This window comes from Cydia strobilella, chromosome 11 (assembly GCF_947568885.1).
Source record: "Cydia strobilella chromosome 11, ilCydStro3.1, whole genome shotgun sequence".
Lineage (NCBI taxonomy): Eukaryota > Metazoa > Arthropoda > Insecta > Lepidoptera > Tortricidae > Cydia > Cydia strobilella.
The window spans coordinates 6,898,317-6,918,437 of record NC_086051.1 but is presented as its reverse complement, the minus strand read 5'-3'; the positions used below and the strand labels follow the sequence as shown (position 1 = coordinate 6,918,437).

General features: G+C 48.1%; 1 protein-coding gene across 1 annotated transcript in view; it reads right to left on the bottom strand.

Annotated features, from left to right (window-relative positions):
* LOC134745677 (uncharacterized) overlaps positions 1-20,121 on the bottom strand; it is a 39,105-nt gene that overhangs the window by 10,154 nt on the left and 8,830 nt on the right. The window contains exons 4-29 of the mRNA XM_063679795.1: positions 19,623-19,779; positions 15,728-15,963; positions 15,145-15,371; positions 12,093-12,113; positions 11,262-11,384; positions 10,771-10,957; positions 9,315-9,406; positions 8,860-9,038; positions 8,593-8,729; positions 8,051-8,202; positions 7,491-7,617; positions 4,809-4,961; positions 4,255-4,410; positions 3,220-3,331; positions 2,689-2,840; positions 2,150-2,298; positions 1,987-2,109; positions 1,824-1,946; positions 1,661-1,783; positions 1,498-1,620; positions 1,335-1,457; positions 1,172-1,294; positions 1,009-1,131; positions 846-968; positions 683-805; positions 357-509 (exon numbers count right to left, since the gene is read on the bottom strand). Coding sequence (XP_063535865.1) covers positions 357-509; positions 683-805; positions 846-968; positions 1,009-1,131; positions 1,172-1,294; positions 1,335-1,457; positions 1,498-1,620; positions 1,661-1,783; positions 1,824-1,946; positions 1,987-2,109; positions 2,150-2,298; positions 2,689-2,840; positions 3,220-3,331; positions 4,255-4,410; positions 4,809-4,961; positions 7,491-7,617; positions 8,051-8,202; positions 8,593-8,729; positions 8,860-9,038; positions 9,315-9,406; positions 10,771-10,957; positions 11,262-11,384; positions 12,093-12,113; positions 15,145-15,371; positions 15,728-15,963; positions 19,623-19,779 — 3,620 coding nt within the window. The remainder of the gene's footprint in view (positions 1-356; positions 510-682; positions 806-845; positions 969-1,008; positions 1,132-1,171; positions 1,295-1,334; positions 1,458-1,497; positions 1,621-1,660; positions 1,784-1,823; positions 1,947-1,986; positions 2,110-2,149; positions 2,299-2,688; positions 2,841-3,219; positions 3,332-4,254; positions 4,411-4,808; positions 4,962-7,490; positions 7,618-8,050; positions 8,203-8,592; positions 8,730-8,859; positions 9,039-9,314; positions 9,407-10,770; positions 10,958-11,261; positions 11,385-12,092; positions 12,114-15,144; positions 15,372-15,727; positions 15,964-19,622; positions 19,780-20,121) is intronic.

Sequence of the window (20,121 nt, the reverse complement as noted above, 5' to 3'; positions counted from 1 at the left end):
CAGACTCTGAACGTCAAATATAGTGCAAAGACGCCGTCTATACCATGTGGTGGAGGGCGGGGCCGCGTGGGCCGGCGGCGTCATAAATATGTGGCATGTACGGCGGTGTAGTGTAGATCGGCTCGGGCGCCACCGCGGCCTGCGCTGCACACGCCATGCTGTTCACCAGCCAGGCGTTCACGTACAGTCTGTACTCAAGACGTATCCGCTGTGGTGACGAGTGGGGTCAACGGCGTCATAATTATGCGGCGTGTGCGGCGGCGTGGCGTAGATCGGCACGGGCGCCGGGACTGCGGGCTGCACTGTGGGAGCCACGCTGTTCACCAGCCAGGCGTTCACGTACAGTCTGTACTCACGTCGTATCCGCGGTGGTGACGGGCGGGGCCTGGAGCGCGGGCGGCGTCATGTGCGGCGTGTGCGGCGGCGTGGCGTAGATCGGCACGGGCGCCGGGACTGCGGGCTGCACTGTGGGAGCCACGCTGTTCACCAGCCAGGCGTTCACGTACAGTCTGTACTCACGTCGTATCCGCGGTGGTGACGGGCGGGGCCTGGAGCGCGGGCGGCGTCATGTGCGGCGTGTGCGGCGGCGTGGCGTAGATCGGCACGGGCGCCGGGACTGCGGGCTGCACTGTCGGAGCCACGCTGTTCACCAGCCAGGCGTTCACGTACAGTCTGTACTCACGTCGTATCCGCGGTGGTGACGGGCGGGGCCTGGAGCGCGGGCGGCGTCATGTGCGGCGTGTGCGGCGGCGTGGCGTAGATCGGCACGGGCGCCGGGACTGCGGGCTGCACTGTGGGAGCCACGCTGTTCACCAGCCAGGCGTTCACGTACAGTCTGTACTCACGTCGTATCCGCGGTGGTGACGGGCGGGGCCTGGAGCGCGGGCGGCGTCATGTGCGGCGTGTGCGGCGGCGTGGCGTAGATCGGCACGGGCGCCGGGACTGCGGGCTGCACTGTGGGAGCCACGCTGTTCACCAGCCAGGCGTTCACGTACAGTCTGTACTCACGTCGTATCCGCGGTGGTGACGGGCGGGGCCTGGAGCGCGGGCGGCGTCATGTGCGGCGTGTGCGGCGGCGTGGCGTAGATCGGCACGGGCGCCGGGACTGCGGGCTGCACTGTGGGAGCCACGCTGTTCACCAGCCAGGCGTTCACGTACAGTCTGTACTCACGTCGTATCCGCGGTGGTGACGGGCGGGGCCTGGAGCGCGGGCGGCGTCATGTGCGGCGTGTGCGGCGGCGTGGCGTAGATCGGCACGGGCGCCGGGACTGCGGGCTGCACTGTGGGAGCCACGCTGTTCACCAGCCAGGCGTTCACGTACAGTCTGTACTCACGTCGTATCCGCGGTGGTGACGGGCGGGGCCTGGAGCGCGGGCGGCGTCATGTGCGGCGTGTGCGGCGGCGTGGCGTAGATCGGCACGGGCGCCGGGACTGCGGGCTGCACTGTGGGAGCCACGCTGTTCACCAGCCAGGCGTTCACGTACAGTCTGTACTCACGTCGTATCCGCGGTGGTGACGGGCGGGGCCTGGAGCGCGGGCGGCGTCATGTGCGGCGTGTGCGGCGGCGTGGCGTAGATCGGCACGGGCGCCGGGACTGCGGGCTGCACTGTGGGAGCCACGCTGTTCACCAGCCAGGCGTTCACGTACAGTCTGTACTCACGTCGTATCCGCGGTGGTGACGGGCGGGGCCTGGAGCGCGGGCGGCGTCATGTGCGGCGTGTGCGGCGGCGTGGCGTAGATCGGCACGGGCGCCGGGACTGCGGGCTGCACTGTGGGAGCCACGCTGTTCACCAGCCAGGCGTTCACGTACAGTCTGTACTCACGTCGTATCCGCGGTGGTGACGGGCGGGGCCTGGAGCGCGGGCGGCGTCATGTGCGGCGTGTGCGGCGGCGTGGCGTAGATCGGCACGGGCGCCGGGACTGCGGGCTGCACTGTGGGAGCCACGCTGTTCACCAGCCAGGCGTTCACGTACAGTCTGTACTCACGTCGTATCCGCGGTGGTGACGGGCGGGGCCTGGAGCGCGGGCGGCGTCATGTGCGGCGTGTGCGGCGGCGTGGCGTAGATCGGCACGGGCGCCGGGACTGCGGGCTGCACTGTCGGAGCCACGCTGTTCACCAGCCAGGCGTTCACGTACAGTCTGTACTCACGTCGTATCCGCGGTGGTGACGGGCGGGGCCTGGAGCGCGGGCGGCGTCATGTGCGGCGTGTGCGGCGGCGTGGCGTAGATCGGCACGGGCGCCGGGACTGCGGGCTGCACTGTCGGAGCCACGCTGTTCACCGGCCGGGCGTCCACGACCTACCCAGATGGTATTGAAAATATTAACGTGACTAGATTTAATGATTGCTTCTTTTGTACGTTATAAGCTAACGACGTCACGACGAATCGAAATACCAAATCCGCGCGAGCTGTAGCGAGGTAACGTAAGCACTTAGTTGTAACGCCGCCTGCGAGTAACCATTTCATACTGTAAGTTGGCGGTTAAGCGCATACGACACTGCGCAGTTGCACACTATAATTTAGTTGCGGCTAACCTCGCGGTACGCGTGTGGTGTGTACTTAAGCAGCCAGTGCATATGGGCCCTCAACGACCCGGCCGTGAATGGCATTCAGCAATCTATACGCACTTTAATTTTACGAGTGTATTGAGTAGTGCTCAATCTGAGTGAGACGAGTAGAGTAACTGACCTTAGCCTCAGGTTCCGACACGGTGACGTCACCGAGGTCCGGCGCTTCCCGCTCGCGCGCCTCTCGCTCCCGCCGCGCGGACTTGTCCACCTTCGCGTACTCGTCCTCTATGGGCGACAAGTCGGACAGGTCGCTGTCGGAGCTCCAGGGGTCTAACAAACAATTAACGTAACGTTAATCGTCGTAGATCGATTATCAAGTTAAATATTCATAAAACATGTCGTGTAATTGTCTGGCACTGCAGCAACATTTGAAAAGTTTAGCTATACTACAGAATGAGAGATGAATATCATTATCTCATTCTAACAAATTGTCCCGTTCGTAAAACTTACAAGTGTATCTTAGGGAAAGAATACTTAAAAAATAATTACCTAAAAACAAAAAACAACTACCTATTGTCACTTATTCATAGATCATAAGTAACATCATAATTGTTTTGTAAATACACGTTTATATTAATATGACAGATGTAATTGTATAAGTGGTGGTGTGAGTGAGTGAGCTATGAGGCTATGAGTAAAGTATTATAACCGTTGATGAGCAGCGGGTCGGGGTCGGGGCGGCGCGGCAGGGGCGGCGTCTCGCGGCGCGCGGACGGCTCGTGCGGCAGCATCACCGGTAGCCCGGCTTTCTTCTGCGTTTCCTGACAGTGACAGACCATATTACAATTAATAATACACTTTTATGTTTTTTTTTCTATTTATTATTTAGGGACTTAAACCAGTTACATGATTATGCCAGCCCCATTGTACCTTATACTAGTATTCTTACATGTCTACTTATGGGATAGTAATTGTACCGTTTGAAAAAATCTATAACATATAAATCACGATATAAATCACGTTATGATATTCGTTAGCCTAAAAAAACCGGACTAGTGCGAGTCGGACTCGCCCACCGAGGGTTTCGTACAAATTTAAATTTTAGTATTTCTTGTTATAGCGGCAACAGAAATACATCATCTGTGAAAAATTCAACTGCCTAGCTATGGTTTATGAGATACAGCCTGGTAACAGACAAACAGACGAACAGGGGAGTCTTAGTAATAGAGTCCCGTTTTTAGCCTTTAGTGTAAGGCCTGAGTGGACGCTCGAAGCGGAGCGTTCGGCGGGGCGTGCAGCGTGGCGTCGGGCTCACAAGTGATTTGAGCAGCGTGCACTAAGGCCGCTCCTATACGTTTGCATTTGTTTAATATGCACGCCGCACGCCCCGCCCCGCTGCACGCCCAACTCGAGCGTCCACTCAGGCCTTACATTTAGAAGAAAGGGGTCGAACTTGCAAGTAACGGTGTGTCCTAATCCAGCCAATGTGCCTCGAAAGGCTCGCTAACTCATGTCCATGTGCACTACGTAGTACTATATGCACGCAAGTAGCGATTCGCGAAAAGTGCGTTACCGGACGTACAAGCGTGAGACTCAAGTAGATGGTGCAAAAAACGAGGGAGGTGTTTAGAACATCGATTGAATTTGTGGTACCTCAATATTATGACAGTTTTTGCATTGTGTAAATGAAACATCGGTTTTTAGGCTACAGATATTGTCTGTAGTGGTCGTGTAGCGGACTCACCAGCAGCAGCACCTCGAGGCGCGCGACGCGCTCGTGCAGCACGGACAGCGCGCACGCATACTCGCGGTGCGCGTCGCGCGCGTTGCTGCTCCACCACTCCTCGCGCGCGCGCACCATGGCGCGCGTGCGCCGCCACTCGCGGAGCGCTCGCCGGGCCTGTAACGTGATCACTCTTTTCAGTTATGATACCGGGTATGTGTAGGTACAACATTTTAATATTGTTATATGTTCATATTTAGTCGTGTTTCACCTATTAGTGTTTGTTTCTCTCTCATTTTCTCAAAAGTTAGCTGGAAGATATCTCTATTAGGGATAAGTTCGCCTTCGTACATACTACTTGCATCTTTTACTTTGTTATGTTTATTTAGTGTTAACTTGTTATTGTGCAATAAAGTGACATACTTCGAAGGCTTTCAATCGATTAAGAGAGAATAAAAAAAACCGGACAAGGGCGAGTCGGACTCGCCCACCGAGGGTTCCGGTTCAGTGGAGTAGTAGTAGTAATAGGGTCCCGTTTTACCCTTTGAGTACGGAACCCTAAAAAGGTAACCGACCTTGTCGTACTTGCGCTGCGCGCGCTGCGCGGTGTCGGCGGCGAGCGCGAGGTCGTCCCGCAGCGCGTCGTCGGGCGCGCGCGCCGCGCACCACTCGCGCACGCGCGCCGCCACCGCCGCCGTCGGCGCGCCGCCCGCCTCCATGCCCACCACCTGGGAAACACGCACTTCTAATAAACATCACAGGATATCCACAACGGTTTTGGATACATTTCTGGTATGAATCATAAGTCACGAAACTGAACAAATATCTGCTAAGTTGTAAGTAATCTAAACGAAAACGTCTCGGCCACAAAAAAACGCTCGAACGAATTAAAAAATACAGGCTGCAGCGCGACTTCGTAGCTTTTATAACGATAATCTTATTTTATTCGCTCGCAAGGTATTATTCGTGACTCCTCTAATACTAATAAAACAATCGCCTGTTGTCCGCCTCTATCTTTAATCAATTGTGTTTTTTCCACAATTTGTATCTTTTACTGAGGTGTGTCAATAGAGAGTATTCTATATATCTATTATCTACTAGAGCTCTATGAGCTGTAGACTTCGCGAAACCCCCTCGCCGCTCTGCCGTTTCAAAAAATCCATCAACCGAATTGACAAAAAAAAAAAAAATTATTGAACCCGCTCACAAAATTTCACAAAAATCAGTCGAGCAATGCCATAGAGAAGAACGGACATACGAAAACATTTTTGCCCAAGCCGAAACGGAGACTTTTGCTTCACTCGGTCAATTAGACGCTCGCGTGTAGTCATCATGGTCCTTTATAGAATGGCGTTACCTTTCAGAACCTACTATAATTTAGTATAAATGAGGTATCGTACATACCTCTTGCAGCAGGGCGCGCAGCTCGGACACTTCCGGGATGCTGGTGACGGGCGCGGGCGGCTCGGCGGGCGGCGAGTCGCGCTCCGGCGCCTGTAGTGTAGGTACATACCTCTTGCAGCAGGGCGCGCAGCTCGGACACCTCGGGGATGCTGGTGACGGGCGCGGGCGGCTCGGCGGGCGGCGAGTCGCGCTCCGGCGCCTGTAGTGTAGGTACATACCTCTTGCAGCAGGGCGCGCAGCTCGGACACTTCCGGGATGCTCGTGACGGGCGCGGGCGGCTCGGCGGGCGGCGAGTCGCGCTCCGGCGCCTGTAGTGTAGGTACATACCTCTTGCAGCAGGGCGCGCAGCTCGGACACTTCCGGGATGCTGGTGACGGGCGCGGGCGGCTCGGCGGGCGGCGAGTCGCGCTCCGGCGCCTGTAGTGTAGGTACATACCTCTTGCAGCAGGGCGCGCAGCTCGGACACTTCCGGGATGCTGGTGACGGGCGCGGGCGGCTCGGCGGGCGGCGAGTCGCGCTCCGGCGCCTGTAGTGTAGGTACATACCTCTTGCAGCAGGGCGCGCAGCTCGGACACTTCCGGGATGCTGGTGACGGGCGCGGGCGGCTCGGCGGGCGGCGAGTCGCGCTCCGGCGCCTGTAGTGTAGGTACATACCTCTTGCAGCAGGGCGCGCAGCTCGGACACTTCCGGGATGCTGGTGACGGGCGCGGGCGGCTCGGCGGGCGGCGAGTCGCGCTCCGGCGCCTGTAGTGTAGGTACATACCTCTTGCAGCAGGGCGCGCAGCTCGGACACTTCCGGGATGCTGGTGACGGGCGCGGGCGGCTCGGCGGGCGGCGAGTCGCGCTCCGGCGCCTGTAGTGTAGGTACATACCTCTTGCAGCAGGGCGCGCAGCTCGGACACTTCCGGGATGCTGGTGACGGGCGCGGGCGGCTCGGCGGGCGGCGAGTCGCGCTCCGGCGCCTGTAGTGTAGGTACATACCTCTTGCAGCAGGGCGCGCAGCTCGGACACTTCCGGGATGCTGGTGACGGGCGCGGGTGGCTCGGCGGGCGGCGAGTCGCGCTCCGGCGCCTGTAGTGTAGGTACATACCTCTTGCAGCAGGGCGCGCAGCTCGGACACTTCCGGGATGCTGGTGACGGGCGCGGGCGGCTCGGCGGGCGGCGAGTCGCGCTCCGGCGCCTGTAGTGTAGGTACATACCTCTTGCAGCAGGGCGCGCAGCTCGGACACTTCCGGGATGCTGGTGACGGGCGCGGGCGGCTCGGCGGGCGGCGAGTCGCGCTCCGGCGCCTGTAGTGTAGGTACATACCTCTTGCAGCAGGGCGCGCAGCTCGGACACTTCCGGGATGCTGGTGACGGGCGCGGGCGGCTCGGCGGGCGGCGAGTCGCGCTCCGGCGCCTGTAGTGTAGGTACATACCTCTTGCAGCAGGGCGCGCAGCTCGGACACTTCCGGGATGCTGGTGACGGGCGCGGGCGGCTCGGCGGGCGGCGAGTCGCGCTCCGGCGCCTGTAGTGTAGGTACATACCTCTTGCAGCAGGGCGCGCAGCTCGGACACTTCCGGGATGCTGGTGACGGGCGCGGGCGGCTCGGCGGGCGGCGAGTCGCGCTCCGGCGCCTGTAGTGTAGGTACATACCTCTTGCAGCAGGGCGCGCAGCTCGGACACTTCCGGGATGCTGGTGACGGGCGCGGGCGGCTCGGCGGGCGGCGAGTCGCGCTCCGGCGCCTGTAGTGTAGGTACATACCTCTTGCAGCAGGGCGCGCAGCTCGGACACTTCCGGGATGCTGGTGACGGGCGCGGGCGGCTCGGCGGGCGGCGAGTCGCGCTCCGGCGCCTGTAGTGTAGGTACATACCTCTTGCAGCAGGGCGCGCAGCTCGGACACTTCCGGGATGCTGGTGACGGGCGCGGGCGGCTCGGCGGGCGGCGCGGGCGGCGGCGACTCGCGCTCCGCCTGCCGCCGCGCACGCTCGCGACCCGCCCTGACAACATACACAATACTCGTATTACTACCCTACCTAACATTCAGAAAACCATAATGAATATTGAATAGTCCACATGAAGATATTCGACCGGCGCGCCAAACAAACGAGCCCGAGATAAACGGCCCGTGAAAAATTCGGACCTGAGGCCCTCCCGCCGACATCGAAAATCGTGATCCGCTATCTATTATCTATACCTCTTGCATATTCGAGCGACAGAGAGGTGGATAACGTTTATCGATGTTGAGTGTATGCCCTCTGGTCGCGCCGCGCCGGATCATCCGTAGAGACTGGACACGATTCACACGACACACGACGCGACACAGCTCGCTTGTTCAGCGTGCCAGCAATATACGCGGCCTGAACGAAGCCCCGTCCGCGCACAATCGCACATACCCAACTCAAAAAGGTCCAATGAGGACCAAAAATATACCTGTCCTCCCTCTCTTTATCGGCTGCCAAAGATTGCCGTATGAGATGGGCCACTTCGCTGTTTTCAGGGTCCTTCTCGCGACCGATGAGGAACTTCACTGGTCCGGACGTATTTCGTAGCACTGACGCGGCGTAGGCTTGGGTCACACCTACCTGTAAATCGATCAACATTACTATAGTTTTTTTTACTTCATCACGAGTGACTTAAATTGTGTTTAGGTTATAAAAACACATTCATCTCCCTCAACAAATAGTGTCGGAAAGAGGCGAATGCTACGTCTCGGAAAGAGGCAAATAACGGGCCATAAGTTTTAAGTGACCAATTTCGGCTATGTAAATATCTCACTTCAAGAATTCGCGTGGCCAACTAGTAAATTCGGATTCAGGAAGGCACAATTAGGTGTTATCAAAATATAAGTCTGGAATCAGCAGACGTGCGGCTAACACTGGGGCGAGTCGGGTGGCGTTTATGTTCAACACATGTAAATGTATCCTAAGGCTAGACAGTCAGGTCGTAAATTTAGGAATAGTGATGTTAATTACCAGACTCTTGCCGTCGACCTCGATGATCTGGTCGTTGACTTGTATGCGTCCGTCGCGTGCGGCGGCTCCGCTCTCAGTGATAGTTTTAACGAATATGCCCAATTTTTCTAAGCCCGCATCGGCGCCGACACCCATTCCTGTAAACATCAGTATTAATTAAATATACAAATGTAGAAAACCACACGTCCTCCTTGCAGTCATTCTCGAGAGAGATACGTCCTCATTGCGATTTCAACCTTGTGTTACAAGAGATAAGGTTCAAATTACCAATGATTGAGAGGCCCAGCCCGTCAGCCCCCTTCAGCAGGTCGACCGGGAACACGTGCATCTTCTCTACGCGTTTCTCGAGCTCGTACTCGGCGGACGCGGCCACCGGGTCCACGTCCTCGTTGCGGCGGTCGTACTCGCGCACCGAGTGCGTGGAGAACACTTGCATCGGGTTCGTACTGGAATATAAATACGCTAGTTTTAGACAATATCTATAGTAAAAGTCAACCGTAGTCCCGTTAATCAGAATTACGTGCGCAGGGGAACACTATCTGCCCGAGTGTGGTTAAAAGCGTCAGTGGGAATAAGATCTATGTTTACATCCCGATCAAATAAAAATATAAAATTTCGTATAAAAAAAAGTTGTACCAACAGCCGTTCACAACCATATTACCACATAGATTTTGAAATTTCAAAAAAAAAATCGGTAAAGATTAAAGAAAAAAGTGTTTTACCTGAATTTAACTTTTCTATTCATCTTAACAAATACAGGCGGTGTGTAATATTCATCGTCCTCATCTTCTTCCATAGGCGGAAGACCAGCCACCTGAAATATATGGCAATTAATTGTTGGAGTATTTCATTCACAACAGTAGTATAAAATATCACGAAAAACTGTCAACTTATAAATAGGAAAACCGAAAATTTGTTGTTAAGTTGAAAGGTTTCTTTGTATTATAAATTTATAACTCACATCAATAAGTCGCCGGATTAACGTTATCTTTTGGCGACTTACAACAACTCTCACCCCAACCACTATTACTACAGGTCAATTCACAAGAGCTGGCACGAATGGAATGAATAAGTGAATGAAAATATCTAGGTGTGTATAACATTAAGCAATAAAGTGGTGGCTCTGACTGTATACCGATACAGGTGTCACTCATACCAGCTTTCGTGAATCAACCTGTACTTGGATACTAGAAGTCTCAATGTTTATTTTGCAAAAACTTAATTTTGCACTTAATATTATATAATATAGCAAATAAAAGTGTACTCGTCAAGATAATTAATTATTAGTATAAGTACTCATGAACAGAAATGAACAGGACAAAAACACAGTTAATGACTAATGGCGCGAAACGTGGGGTCACGGTAGATGGGCAGGACATACAATATGTTGACGAGTACACCTATCTGGGCCAGATAGCATCCTTCGATAACAGGCAGTCCAAGGAAATCGATCGACGCATCGAAAACGCCTGGAAGAGCTTCTGGTCCATGAAGGCTTTAATGAAGGGCAATCTTCCACTGGCACTAAAACGCAAACTCGTCGATATGTGTATCCTGCCTATCCTAACCTACGGCGCCCAAACGTGGTCATTAACAGAAGCCCAAAAGTCCCGACTCAAGATTTGCCAGCGAGCAATGGAGCGCAGTATACTCGGAGTCCGTAGAACCGATCGGATAAGGAACACAGAGCTGCGCTCCTAAACTGATATCGCGGATGTGGGTGTGAAGGCCGCCAAGCTCAAGTGGGATTGGGCGGGACACATCTGTAGGATGCACACGGACAGATGGGCCAAAATAGCGACCGAATGGGCACCACAGATAACCCGAGGCAGAGGCAGGCCAAAAAGGAGATGGCGAGACGACCTGGACTCTTTTTGTGGCGACTGGCGGGAGCATGCACAAAGCCGTGATGAGTGGCGGAAGACAGGGGAGGCCTTTGCCCAGCAGTGGGACACAATATAGGCTATGAAAAAAAAAAGTACTCGTGTAAGTGAATTGTAATATTCTTATGAGTAATAAAATTCTTTAAACCGAAACCTATCTTCATATGTAACCGTCCGATATCCGCTTCACTAAGTCATTTCATATATGTGATTTAAAAACGCTGACACCATATTGAACTGTGGTCCATTTACGGTCCTATTGCGGTAAAACTCGATACCGTAGTAGAGGCCTCACCTCTGTATAAAAGTGTCCGTCCTCGAAGTAGTGTATGCCGTTGTCCTCGCCCAGCTCGCGCAGCGCCTGCGGCGGGTAGTGGTCGAACACGGTGGGCTCCGGCGGGGAGGTCTTGCGGTCGCCGCCGGCTAAGGCTGCCTCGCCCTCTAGCGACACGAACTCGTAACTCTCGTCCACTGACTGCATGCTGCAATTATATATTGATGAAGATTAATAAGACGAGCAACTTCATAATACGGGGTATTGGCTTCCAAAGTCAGCATAAACGTCTGAGAAATCCCAAATAACTATGTGTATCCTATGTCATCACATTTCATCATTAATTTGCCTATTTTTAAGAAATTATGATACTAGATAAATTATATAGCTAGCTAAATTTTGGGAATAAAATTACTTTATTCAATCAGTTCGTAGCTGACCATAACAACTTGTTACCAACTGTTTCAGTTAAAAGGTAAACCTATATAGTAACACAGTAACTATCAAGTTACCTCTCGTACGAGAGCACGGACTGGTAGCTGTCGTTGAGCGAGACGCCGTTGTCCTGCGGCGGGTGCGGCGACAGCATCGCCACGATCTCCTGCGCCTGCTCGTCCGACAGCAGCGCCTCTTGTCTGTGCCACACAAGGTAAGTTACACTCCGTTTAGCGATTATCACACTGATGCGGATCCACACGCCGTTTAGGTATGTGAACGAGACAGCGCTATGCACGTATATAGTAGACCGGAGTAGCATGAGGATCTGCATCCAATGTGAATCCCGCCGTAGGAATGTGAATCTCGTCCAGAAAAACGGATTAAATCGTAAGGTACCTACGTAGGTAGGTAGGTGTAATATAACCCATAATCTAATCATCCAAACGCACACAGCTATGATATATAAAGGATGTACAATCTTAGCCAATAAATGGCGTCTTTGTGTACAATATACACATCAGCGAATAGAAATGCGTATTGAGATTGTCATCTAGCAAAATTGTCGTTTTCATGACACAATTTTTACTTTGATTTCTGAGCTCTACCTACTGCACACCTAGCTGCAAAACTTTATCAATGAATTCTGTACATCTGTACTCAATACGAACTCGTACGCAACGTTGTAGTTGACTAACTTGCATCGATCTCTCCAACAAATTGTGGCTTTCCATCAGAGAAGGGTCTTTATGCTTTATATGCATAACGACCTTTCCATCAGAAAAGGGTAATTGGAATGCACTAAACCTTTCATCGAGTAAAAAACTATCAGACTTCAAGTAAGAAGAAACATAATTCTATAAGATATAGAGAAGGACATAAAAACAATACAAATACGGCACGCTTACCTAAGTTTTTTCTCCAGAATACTGCGAATTTGATCAGGCAATAGAAGCGTTGTGCGCACAGGCAGCATGCAAATAATAAAAATACAACATTTAATTACTCAAGCATGTCACGCTACATCAGACGCGAAGATAAACAAAATAGTACCGTCGTACCGATCGACAGGGCAACCCGTAGGCCACTCAAATTAGATTTTTTCCAAGAATTAATTCCCAGCAAGTTGGAAATCGTGTTAATTTGGTTCTAAATAAGTGTAATCCGAGTTTGCTCCATTCCAGGAGTTGTGGCAAATTTTTGGCCCTTTTTCAGCTTTTTGTTCGTAGTTCAAAAACGGTACGTCCGACGGAAAATTTGCTCTAATCATGATAAAAATTTACATCTGAGGATCCGAAAGGTACCTTAATATGAATTCATAGTCAAAGGTTGTAAAAAATGGCCGGCACTTTGAACTTTTTTTTTGTATTACAAAAATATTTTCACCAGTGTCTGATCTACAACAACCTTGCTAGTAGTGACATTGTAATTGATGGTGGGTTCCTTCTACATCGCAAAATCTATCCACACCTCCTGGGATGGGATGGAGCAAACTCGGATTATACGCATTAAGAACCAAATGAAAGTATTTAAATTATATCCAGCTTGCTGGAAATTAATTGCTCAAAACGCTTTTTTGGATCTAATTTGGATTTGACTGGCCTATCCATCCTATCTCTGTTTTTATTTCCCTGATTCAATATTATGAAAGTAGGCGGCTGAAAACCAGTGCCGTCAAATTATACCGGTTGACAAAAACTAAACCGCGCGGTTGTTTTATGCGATAAACGCAGCGTTGAACGCATGCGTCAACGGAATGTTGGAAAAACGACAATGCGCAGTGTCAGTAGTAAGCACTACTTCTGCGTTTACCGCGTAAAACAATGTAGTATCATTAAATTATGTGATGTAAAATGGGTGTGCGGCAAACGCATTGCATTTATCGCATAAAACAACCGCGCGCTTTAGTTACTAAGTATTCCATAATTCGCAGGAATCAATGTTTTTTTACGTAAAGCTTTTACAGAGGTACTAAATCAAATCAAGGGTTCGTGAACAAGACAAGACTCGCGTTTAATAACGATTACTTTTAAAGAGTGCAAAACAGAAACACCCGAAATATAATTTTGCATCAAGGAAATATAAACAGTGTAACTAAGTTATAAATATGAAAATACATTAGCACAATTCATATTGCAAGGAGTATAAGAAAGAGTGAAACTGAAAAGTGCCATCATGCAAAGATAGAGAATTGCAGCTGTCGACATTTTCAGTAAATGGTGGTGCTATATATCAAGATTCATTATAAACAGAAACATACACATTCCACAGTTTTAAGGTGCAGACAGACTTGCGAGCCTTCGCTTGTAACAAAATTTTGTTGAACGAGTAGTCAACCGTCGGTATGGTCATTCCCTTCATCATCCCATTCTAGAGAACTCTCTTTAATGTATGACTGTGCCTTTATACTATCGGCAAAATGGTCGCGAAAGAACTTTGCTAATACCGTTTGGGGTAAATGCCGCGTCAGCGTATAATTTCTTTAGAAAGATTGTGTTTGTAACTTTACTTGTAATGTAACTACGCAGTAGCAAACAATGATCATTAATAATAATATGATGTTAGAACATAAGAGGTCATGTATGTAGCTACAATAACAGGTGTTGTATTGAAAAACTAAACTTTAAGAGATTCAGACTAGCTCCCCAAATGTCTGGCATGTTCTGAAGAAATTGACCATCCCTATGGAATACCGAGATCTATCTGCACTTTTAATAGCAATTACATACGATTTTCTTAGCTTACAAAAATAAACCCTGCTACTGGCGTTGAAAAAGGTGTTATATAATGATTGATCGTGTGGTGCACGTGAATGAGTAATGAAGTGTGACGGACGAAGTTGGAAACTGTTTGTGTATGCATTCCGTTACTCGCGTGAAGCGTGTCGAGCCCGCTCGATAACGGCTGAAACGGACCCGTATGCAAACCCTTTCATCGTCAATTATGCTTCAAGGCGTTGCGAGTTGTGATCATAGCGCCGGGAAATACAGAACATTTTTTTGGCTTGGCAATGCTGCGCAAGCTTAATATATAGGGTCCTTTAAACATGGAATAATAGCTGATACATTAAGATATCAGCAGAAATGTATATGTAATGTATGTATTGTTAACTATTGAAAAACGATTCAACGGCAAGCCCTATTCTCCGAAGTATACGCACATCACTAGCGCATGACAGATGCGCCATCTTGGATTTACTCAGTCAAATCGATAGCGTCGCTGAGGTTTGATAATGCATTTTTATAAAGAATTCCATCGGAGCTTAATATCTTTTGTAAGTTATTAGTATGTATGTATGTATCAGCAGAAGTGGCATAAGGTAAGGTGGGGTAAGGACTTCACTTCACTTGTATGAAATCATCATACTGTTTGTCTTGTCACGAGCAAAATAAACTATGCTAGTCTTACCCCACCTTACCTTATATGTATCAAAGTAAACTTTACACTTCAAAGAAGGTTGATACGCACTTTTCCCGAAGTTTCAAAATAAAAGTGAACAATGTAGTACCACTTTCCCGTAACCTGACCCCGATGGTTTCCCTCTCGGTAATATTTTTGAGTATTCAATGTTCAGTTGTCGTAGGCCAGAAAAAACTTTTTTTTTAAATAATTTAAAGTTAGTTTTTTGTCTTAATGTTTTTACCATACACTAAGTTTGATAGCCCTATGCATCTCCGGGGTGCCCTAGGACAACAACACGTGATAATTTATGAAATGACAGCTAACGGTGTCATAATCACATTTAATATTTTATTGATCGAGTTGCAGATTCCTGATTCTATATGCGCCAAGACTGTTGATAAAAATGTATGCCGTGTAATTCATTGTAAATTCTAATTTCATGTTTTTCGTCAGCCATACTTTATTTATGTATATAGATTTTTTAAATAGCTATTGCGTACAAGAAATTTCGAAATTACTACGACATCGACAAAGTGCGTAAAGTGCATGACAATTTACCTAGAGCTAAGCAAGATTTCAGCCTCGTCGGGCGTCATACTGTCGGGCTGCTTGCCCGCGTCGGGGTCATCCCAGCGGCCGTCCGCCTCCGCCTCCGCCTCCGCGCCCGCTTCAGCGACGCGGTCACCCGACGGCTCCGTTTCCGATACGCTCCATTGGCTAGTGGTCGATTTGTCGAGCACTTCTATGGAGCCTTGACTAGCTTCACTCACTACTACTCCCGAATCCTGAAAAGTATACAAGAAAAATATATATTGTAACGCATAAGGCTATTATATTTGATCTAAGTTATTGTCTAAAGTTAGGTCGGTATAAGCCGCGTTAGAGTTTATATAGTAGCAGCCAAATTAGTAGCGCATTTAGGTTCGACCGTCCCGACCGACTCTGAAGCTCGGACCTATAACACTTGGACTAGCATTTGTCTCGGTCAGGAAAAGCGCGCTTGATGCTGACGACGGCCGCCTTACATTTAATTGGTCATTCGAACCAGTGCCGGTCTGCATCATTGAGCGTACGCGCTCGGAGCATGCGGTATAAGTATAGGCCCCTCGGGTTAGAGTCGAGTATGTGATGTAGATATTACCTGCTGCAGTACCGACAGCGTGTCGGGGTCGGAGCGCGCACGCTCGGCGTCGCGGTGGTCGCTCGTGAGCGGCGTGGGCGCGGGCGCGGACGGCTCGCGGTAGTCGGCAGGGCGCAGACGCGCCACCACCTCCGGCGAGGGCTCGTTGAAGCCGCCTTCGTCCGACACGCTGGACGCGCGCGAGCCGCCGCGCCGCCCGCTTTCCTCCGCTTCCGATGACTTGCGATCTCCGACCGCTATTACAGAAAATGTCCATGTTGCGTAAAAGTTCGTGACAGTTTGGATAACAAACTTATTCTAAAAATGTAGGTAACTACACTACAAATTGGAATGCAACAGCAGCTCATTTTAATGCTTTCAACACAGTGTTCACAGTTACAAATACAATAACATTTGCGACTAATGAGCTAGGTGTCCTGGGATTTACATCCAGATAAATGCTTATTATGTCTAGGTATATTAGTCGGCCCGCAATAACTACTGTGCTTACAATTAGATTGACTCTTATCTCATATGTGGCTATATGTATAACAAATATCAGTCTCAGATAATACAAGGAGCTAAATTTACCCCGCGCGGAGTTTGTAGAAGCATCTAAGTAACCCTTAAATCTGTGACTTAAGTACTGTATCTTTACCTTTTTAATCTTTACTTAGAATTGTTATAACCTATTACACACCACTTGCTTGGGCTTGTGCCTCGGGCCCTTTACCTTAATTTTTAGTATATTGTCAGTTATAATCATTTATCTACCTAAACACGATGTCAATAAGAATTAAGTATAGTTTTTAAGTAATAAGATTGCCTAATAAACGACTAAACAGAGTTGAATCTAAAGCTTGTCCCAGAAAAAAATTACGCATTTTAATATTCAGAATATCTGACACAACAGTTAAAAACCAACTGTTTTATGGTAAATTCTTGTTACAATTTTCAACATGTATGTACGCATGTTTTAAATTTTTGACTTTATAAATCCAGAAATTTCGTAATTTTGTTGTAATGCCTGCCATGTTCTTCTCTGTATTATATTATTTATTAGAAAACCCGGGCTCATGACTATTTCCAGTCCGCCATTGTCTACCATCAGTTTCTTAGAATTGTTTTAACACCCTTTGAACAGGTTTTACTAACTACATAGATTAACTTCCCTGCAAATTTTTCGTGGAAATGCCTCGATTTTGTGTTTGTACAACATTTTTTCATGTAGTCTTTTCTGTGATAGCGATATCTTCGAAAATGTAAACGAAAGAGATTTATTTTTATAAAGAATAAGAAAACAGGTATTTTTTTGGGGTTCCGTACCCAAAGGGTAAAAACGGGACCCTATTACTAAGACTCCGCTGTCCATCTGTCCGTCTGTCTGTCACCAGGCTGTATCTCATGAACCATGATAGCTATACAGTTGAAATTTTCACAGATGATGTATTTCTGTTGCCGCTACAACAACAAATACTAAAAAGTACGGAACCCTCGGTGGGCGAGTCCGACTCGCACTTGTCCGGCTTTTTTTACATATAACAGTTTCCTTAAGCCTTTTGGTCAGAAGTCTGATGTGCAACCGGTGCGAATACAAACGACACTTTTTTCTGGGACAAGTTTTATATAGGATCTGTAACTATATAGGTAATCTTCGTTATGAAACTACATATTTATATCAGCAATCAGATTTAAAACATGCACATTGCAGACTAGAAAAGCAATATTATTGTTTTAATTAAAAACATATATATTAAGCACTTCACTTGTTCTATAATTTAATTGGATTTAATGATATATGTGACATTTATGTTATTCATATTTTTAAATAAATCGGAAAAATCTCTGGCAATAATTGTACCTACACGTAAAGTTAAGATAAAACGCCACATCAGATCTCATTGTTAAGAACTAAAAATAAAACCAGCGTGACACGAAATCGGAAACAAATTTTTACTTAAAAATGTACCTACCTTCCCAAATAATCCATAGCATAAGTACATATTTTTAGGAGCATATCTATACCTAACTAACCTAACCTAAGTAATTCATCACTGCTATCGACAGAAATTGAATAGGCACCTACAGCAAGCGAAAGAAAATTAATTAACCTTTATTCCGTATACAATTAGGTCTGTATTTTCGGGCTACATACGTTTAGGTTGAGAAGTTTATAAATTATGTCAGGAAATGAAACTATTTTTACCGCTCCACAGATCGCAGGTGTTCGCCGCAGGTAAGTATACCTAGCCGATAGAAACTAGGTCACAGCCCAAACAAACTACGGCACTAGTAAACGCCACACTAAACACAGTTCATTCATATTGACTAGGAACCCGCGAATACTGAACTAAAGTGGGACAACTATTCGCGTGTAGATTTGGGTCTTCCATAAAAAATATATGGTTGGCCCAATGGATACAATGGTTCTTTCCGCCTTCATAAAATCTGGGCCTGGCGGTACTCTAGGCAAAATATAACATGATTTTATCTCACATTACACGGTACGATAACTTTACTGTACAATGGGAGATTTCCACAAGTTTAATTCAGAGTTCAATTTAATTTTGAGGTTGATGAGCTAACTTTATTTTGTAATAGGTATAAGATGAATGTTAGTAGTGGTTGTTATGTGTTTAATTATTCTATCAAATGGTCATTCAGCCTTCACACGGATGCTAAACGTACGCAAAAAGACGACACAATAAGAGCATTGAAGCCAACGAAGTGGAGTGATGATATTTTATCATCAAGTAGTAAATTAACATGCAAGGAGATGAACAAATAAAAACAGAGTGGTTTACAGCAGTCTTTCAACTTTTAGTCTCATATCATGGATTAGCAATAGTTCTTAATGCAAACTTTATTTCGCACACAGCAAGGTCGCGTTTGTGATTAAACAATCTAGCCAGATACGACATTGCGAAAGCGAGGTAACGATAAGCCGGCACGCGAGCCGTAGCCGACGAGACAGCGAGAGCTCATGCTCATGATCAATTTACTAATTAAACTGGCTACATTCAGCTGGAACGTTATTCGAAATTAGGTTCGCGCCGCCGCCGAGCTACTGCATAAATAAAACGTCATGCACATACGGAAACACTCAGGACGATATCTTCATAACTGAACGCGAACAATTAGGTATTGGTTTTTATTTTCCGCGACCCGCGGTTATCATTATCAACAATGAGCGCCTCTTTGATATCTCAGTACGATAACTTATATATGTACATTTATTTACCTACGTTTTTCACTTATGGGGCCGTTCTATGCGTTTGTATAACTTAAATGAATTCAAGGAACGTCAGGTATCGAATTGTCAACATGATTATTGTATGCCTTAAAACAACATGGTTATTATATGCCTTAAAATGAACAAAACAAGTTTAAAAAAGTTCCTTAAAAGGTTACAAGATCGTCTCAGCATAAAATGCAACAACTTATAGAGTGGCTGCCGCCCACACTCTTAGCTGCTTCTACTTATAAAGAAATACCATATTCCGAGTAATCCGCCTCAAGGACACGGGTATGCCAATTACCAAATTTTATGACGATACAATCGAAAATGGAAAACTGCTTTTAAAATGCCTATCCTTAGCCTAATCTATATATATTATTCCAGTTTTATTTGTTAAACATTAGTCAAAATTATATGTCTCAGTTTGCACATGTAAGATATTATGAATAGTCATATGACCAGTTCTTTGCGTGTTTAGTCAAGCAACTTAATAGACAATGCAATTAGGTTAATACTTTGCAAACAGTCCCTGAGGCAATTTGCTTGCATATACGTTAGGTTAACTGAAACGTATTACTTTTGAAGAACAGAGCAGTAAGCTGAAGATGATGAACTTTTAGGTTGTAATGAAATGTTAGGCTGCATAGTAGTAGAAGCAGTTGAGAAAGAAGGACTAACCGAGGCAGCAGCCGCATAGGCGCATATTGAGGCGCATGCGACGAGCGCGCGCGCCGCCCGCAACATCACTGCGCCATGTCTTGCGGTCTCTAGCCAAGCCGTGCACACTCACGCGCACTTTCAACTCTATACGCCGTATTTTGGCTAAGGTGCTGCACTAATACTCGAAAACTCATTCGCAGGTGGAAGTTTAGTGTCCTTCGCTCGCTTTATTAGAGCTCATCGTAAAGGAAATGATAGAGATAGATCTATTTAACGAAATTCTGTATTCCTGTAAAAGTGCCATGTCTGTTTGAAAAGTAAACGTTGGTGAAGATTACGACAAAGAGAACGATAAAAGATCTTAACGACGAGTAACGTGCAGTTTACGAGCTGCTGTTATTGAACACCGGGGGCGCCCAGGTTTGTAAACAAACACCACCTCCGATAAGCACAAGCTTTGGCAACCGTCAACCGCGATACTACTAAAGGGCGAATAAAGTTAGCAAACATACAAGGG